Raw genomic sequence first — 5,995 nt, 5'->3', positions numbered from 1 at the left:
TAGCAACAAAAATGACTGAACGTCACGACGAAACCAAATTTGCATGCAATTTGTTTTACCGTATCGGCACCATTAACATCATTCGCAGTTTCAGCGCCTTGACTTAAATTTTCGTCTTTATTAAAGAAAAACTATAAGCTGTATTGAATTCTCCATTGTTAACACCCTGTAACTCACCACTGAATGGAACAAACAAAAAAAAATAGGAAAATAATTTTTTAGTGTTAAATGTCACCTTGACAAATATTAAAAAAAAACAAATATTTATAGAATATCAAAACCTGGATACAATTGGCTTGCGATTTGCAGAATAATTCATTTTGACAACAACTATAACAAGACTGACGATGTCCACTCCATCACGTAGAGGCTCAAGTCAAGTATTCAAATTCGCTAGGTAGAAGCTTTTGAGTAGATAGTTCTTTATATAGAGGTTGGCGGGACTTTAACTTTCAAATTATTCCGAAGGTTTTCATGCTCAGAATCGCTTCGCTATTTCCAGGGAGCATTTTTGAAAGGAATTTTTCGCAATAAAAAGGATATTTTGGGGGACTCTGGAAAAATTTCTTTATATTGAGTTTTTTTTTTATCAAGGTACGTTATATCGCGGTTATACTATATAGAAAATTTCACAATATCGAGGTTTTTTCGGAGGACTCAGAAAATATTTTGTGATAGTACGAGAGTGGATTGATAAGTCTTTAGAATGAAAAACTAGACATTGGTTTTTAACAAAAAAGTGATTTATTTTTCAACATAATCTTCTTTTATGTCAATACATTTTTTCCAAGGCTTTTCTAACATATTTATTCCTTCTCTAAAATAAGTTTTTTCAAAACCTTCAAAATAAGCATTTGTTTCAGCTATAACTTCACTATTTGACATAAATCTTTTTCCGCCGAGCCATTCTTTCATATTTGGAAAAAGGAAAAAGTCGCTGGGAGCTAAATCTGGCGAATATGGCGGATGAGGGAGCAATTCATAGCCTAACTCATTTATTTTTTCCTGCGTTTTCCAAGATGAGTGTGAAGGAGCGTTATCATGATGAAAGAGGATTTTCTTCTTCTTGAAATGTGGCCGTTTTTGCTTAATATTTTGGCCCAATGTGTCCAACAAAGATGAATAATATTCAGGTTTTACCCTTTTCAAGATAATCTATGAAAATTATACCTTGTGCATCCCAAAAAATAGATGCCATAACCGTACCAGCTGAAGCAACGACCTTTGCCTTCTTTGGAGCACTTGAGCCACGTTCCACCTATTGTTTGGACTGTTCTTTAGACTCTGCTGTATAGTGGTGGATCCACGTTTCATCCATCGTTATGAAACGATGCAAAAATTCCGATGGATTTCTGTTACACATGTCTAAACCAACTTTTGAAGTCGACATTCGGTTCATTTTTTGCAGAGGAGTTAGCAAACGCGGCACCCATCTTGCTGAAAGCTTTTTCATACCCAATTCATCATGTATTATGTTATGCACACATTCATAACTAATGCTCACAATGTCAGCAATCTCTCTCAATTTAATTCTTCGATTTTGTGTGACAATTTTGTACACTTTTTCCACCGTTTCTGGAGTCGTTACCTCTTTTGGCCTCCCAGAGCGTGGCTCTTCTTTGGTGCTTATCCGACCACGTTTAAACTCGTTTACCCAATTGTAAACTGTTGCATTTGAGGGTGCATGTTCCCCTAATACTATTTGCAACTCCTCAATAATTTGTTTCTGGTTTAAACCTTTCAAATGAAAGTACTTTATAACAGCACGAAATTCATTTTTATCCATTTTTAATAAAAATACAATAGTGTTTTGCAAAAATAATTCTCAAAAAAGTACCGTTTGACCATATCTTATGAAATTTTGACAGCTCGATTTTGACAGTTCACTTTTAACGATCACAATAATTAAGTAAATTAATGACCGATAGATGTCGCAATTCTAAAGACCTATCAATCCACCCTCGTAAGTTTTTCGTTTTATCAATGTACGTTATATCGCGGGTTCACTGTATGTTGTAGGCACCCCGCTAGAGTTACACATTTTCTCGATATTCCATCGCACGTAATAAGGTTTTTGTTTTTTACTCGGAAGCACTTTTGTGGAATCTAATTTAATTCAAAGAAAATGAATTTATTTATTTTTTAGATGGATCCACCGTTTTACCATTGAGGCACACAATAACTTAATTTAATGAGTAATGCAGTACTTAAATTTCAGTAATAATAACTATCTGAATTTTCAGCATTCGCGTCCGCGGCATTCTGATTATATTCTTTATAAGCATAAACTTCTTCATCTAGCGGTTCAAGGTCTCCGGCTATATTATAGTTTGGTTGCGCATATTCTTCGATATCGGAGAGAGTTGTGCCACCCATTTCCGCATTTACTTTGACATCAAATTCATTCTCTTCAGAAATGTTTGGGAAAAATGGCAAGTAACTGTCTGTTATTGTTGGTGGTATGGTTATTGTAGGCACCATTGTTGTTGTTATTGTTACTGCTTCTGATGTGCTTGTTGTGCTAGTAATTGTTGTAGTAGGTCTAATAGTGGAAGTTGTACTTTGCGTGGGTTGACTTTTCACGGTGGACGCTTTTGTAGTTTTAGTTGTTGTAGTTGGCCGAATCGTTGGTGCTTCCGGTTTATTTACTTCACCTTTTCCTTCATATAGCTGTTGACCTGCATTATTTGTCAATATAGTCGATTAATATCACTTTCCTCTCAACCAAACAAATTATATAATCACTCACATTCACTAAGCGCTGGTTGAAAGTCACAACGTATCAACAGCTCCATCATTTCATCACTTAAACTCTCCACCTGCGGCACCAGATTGTGCAGTTTAAACGTTTCTAGTATTTCTTCTGCATACCAGTCGTCCGGTGACTCCAGCGGCAGGCGGCGCACATATTGGCTATACACCACTGGAAAAGCATCGGTGTTAAAATCAATATGGACTGGCAGGCTCTGTATTAATGGCAATACACATAGACTGAGCGAAAATGTAAATGAGATTTGCGCAAATAAATTGGAGCCGCATTGTCTGTTCATGTTGCGTCGAAAAACTGCACTAAACTGCTCAAAAAACTGTTTGTTTTTACTTGTATTACCTTAGAGAGAATTAATTCAAAAATACAAAAATAAAAAATATTTTTAAAACAGAAGTTTATACGTTTGTTAACTCTTCAAATAATGTGCAATACTCACTCAAAAGAAATTGTTTGTATTTCAAGCGCCATGCCAGTGATAACCCTGCTGATCTTGTATTCGCTTCAATGAGCAAATAAAAGTCTGCCGATTGATACCCTACGTATCGAACATTGCATGAGAACTTTCGGAGTCCAATAATTTGTCTAACTAATGCAAATAATAAATTCAACAAATGGGGTCCAGTTTTATTTCACCTCCAAAAGGTATATCTTACTTACGAACATCTTTCCATAAAAAATAGACTCTTAACAAGTCAAGAGACGTAGCAAGAAAAGTGCTTTTCGCAAGCTTGTCAAGCTGAAAATAGCCACACAGGCCATATGTGCATGAAAATTACTATTCGTAAGTAAGTTTATTTCTAAACAGTGATTAGCGGCTTGACTTGCTGAAACTACTTTGTGGCTGGTCACACTGCGATAGCCGAAACTTTTCTGCAGTACATTTTCGCCAGTGTAGGCAGGCGTTTTTTTGCCTATTTTTCTCCTATTACATCGTAAGATAAAAATAAAAACTATTTGTTATCTGAGAAAGATTTCACACGTACCTGAAGTTATAGACTTTATAGCAATAGTAGCAATGCTGTACGCTTAATTTTTCATTTTCTGATCAATTTAATTTTTTTAACGACTTTAATCTCTTTTTATTTTTTTTTATTTGATTATTTTTTAATCTTGCAAAAGGCTAACTATTCAGAAAATTGTTCTAAATATTTGTATTCACTCAATGATGTTAATATGAATATCAAATGAAGGGGTATATAACTGGTTTTTTGTGTAAGGTGGGCTCATTTGGCTTTAACTCGGTTTTCCGAGTCGTATTTACCAGGCACCTATTAAGGAATTTCTTTTAACTGGCCGCCGTAGCCGAATGGTTAGGTGCGTGACTACCATTTGGAATTTAGAGAGAACGTAGGTCCTAATCTCCGTGAAAACCCAAAATTAAGAAAATCATTTTTCTAATAGCGGTCGCCCCTCGGCAGGCATTGGCAAACCTCCGAGTGTATTTCTGCCATGAAGAAGCTCCTCATAAAAATATCTGCCGTTCGGAGTCGGCTTTAAACTGTCAGTCGCTCCATTTGTGGAACAACATCAAGACGCACACCACAAACAGTAGGAGGAGGAGCTCGGCCAAACACCCAAAAAGGGTGTACGCGCCAATTATATACATATATTGGGTAGCCGGAAAAGTCTTTTCGTATTTCTAATCAAACTTCAACTCATTTTTTTATATTTATAACGAACTTTATTAAACCAAATATGTACCATTTTGGCCGACCACCTTTTGCCATTTTTCTTCTAGAGACATTATTCCATCAGTGTAAAACTTTTGTGGTTTCTCCTCGAAAAACTGCGACAAGTAATTTTCACAGGCTTCTCTTGAACCCAACTTTACTCCATTAAGGGAGTTCTGCATTGACCAAAACAAATGGTAGTCCGATGGTGCAAGGTCAGGGCTATATAGTGGATGCATCAAAACTTCCCAGCCAAGTCATCAAAGATGTGTGTGTCCTAGCGTTGTCCTGATGGAAGACGACGCTCTTTCTGGTGATCAGTTCTGACCATTTTTTTCGATTGCTTGCTTCAATCTCATCAGTTGTTGACAGTAAAGTGTAGAATCAATCGTTCGAGCAGGCTGGAGCAGCTCATAGTGGATGATTCCTTTCCAATCCCACCAAACACACAGCATAACCTTTCGAGGCGTCAATCCTGGCTTTGCCGACATTTGTTGAGCTTCACCACCTTTGCACCATGATCTTTTTCGCACATTATTGTCCTATTTGATCCACTTTTCGACTCCTGTTACCATTCGCTTCAGAAATCGTTCGATTTCATTTCGTTTCAGCAAAGAATCGCAGATGTTAATTCGGTCCATTAAATTTTTCACAGACAATTCTGTGGTACCCAAACATCGAGCTTCTTTTTGTAACCAGACTTTTTTAAATGGTTCAAAACCGTTTGATGATGAATGTTTAGTGCCTTGCCGATGTCATGACAGCTTATGTGACGGTCCTGGTCAATCTTTTCCATAATTTCATCGACTTTTTCAACGATATCTCGACCGGAGCGAGGTGCATCTTTCACATCGAAATTTCCAGAACGGAAGCAAGCGAATCATTGTTGTGCTACACGAACTGATACAGCATCGTCTTATACAAAAATTTCAAAATATAGCGAATTTCTTCACTATTTTCACTCATTTTTGAACAGCTATAACTTTTTTTCAATTTCTCTGAATTTAATTTTTTTTTGGTAAAATGAAGCTTAAAATGCCACGTTTCTAACACCATATGATATGACACAATGTGATAGGTAGCACTGGAGATAGATAACTCCAACGACATCTATTGACAAAATACGAAAAGACTTTCTCGACTACCCAACATACTATATAAGATACTCAGAGGATGTGCTCAGGCTACAAACAGACCTTAATGAACGCAATTCTTAGTATACAAATTCATGCATTTCTATAAATATTAGAAAATGTTTTCAAGTCATCTACTCTAAATTTGTCATTCTACTCTATTCTAACAGGTTTTCCAAACGCCACGCATAGATATTGTTTTAAAGTAAAACATGTACAAGTTTAGATTATTACCGGTAAAACCCGCCAAGTAGTCGTTTTATGAATGCCCAACAGCTCAGAACGACGAGATATCGATGATGAAGTTTGTTCAGCAACACTGTGCACTACAACAGAACTATTCTCTCTTCTAATTTCGATTCGACTATTGTGTTTCGCCTCTGTAATAGTTGTTGGCTTTTTCATATAATTGGCTTATTCAC

At 36.4% G+C, this 5,995-nt stretch overlaps 1 protein-coding gene across 1 annotated transcript; it reads right to left on the bottom strand.

Annotated features, from left to right (window-relative positions):
- Positions 1 to 2,141: 2,141 nt before the first annotated feature.
- LOC128856547 (uncharacterized) lies at positions 2,142 to 3,160 on the bottom strand. Its single transcript, XM_054091852.1, has 2 exons — positions 2,750 to 3,160; positions 2,142 to 2,678 (listed from the first exon to the last, which is right to left on the bottom strand). The coding sequence occupies exons 1-2, from the start codon at positions 3,048 to 3,050 to the stop codon at positions 2,215 to 2,217; spliced, it is 765 nt and encodes a 254-aa protein (XP_053947827.1). The 5' UTR covers positions 3,051 to 3,160; the 3' UTR covers positions 2,142 to 2,214.
- Positions 3,161 to 5,995: the final 2,835 nt, after the last annotated feature.

The sequence above is a fragment of the Anastrepha ludens genome, chromosome 3, assembly GCF_028408465.1.
Source record: "Anastrepha ludens isolate Willacy chromosome 3, idAnaLude1.1, whole genome shotgun sequence".
In the NCBI taxonomy this organism is placed as follows: Eukaryota; Metazoa; Arthropoda; class Insecta; order Diptera; family Tephritidae; genus Anastrepha; species Anastrepha ludens.
Note: the sequence above shows the minus strand (reverse complement) of the source record. Positions and strands in the feature narration are given on the sequence as shown.

Coding starts and splice junctions, on each gene's coding strand:
- LOC128856547 (XM_054091852.1), bottom strand. CDS start 3,050: ATGAACAGACAATGCGGCTCCAATTTATTTGCGCAAATCTCATTTACA. Junction 2,679..2,749: donor TCAACCAGCGCTTAGTGAAT/GTGAGTGATTAT, acceptor CAAATAATGCAG/GTCAACAGCTATATGAAGGA.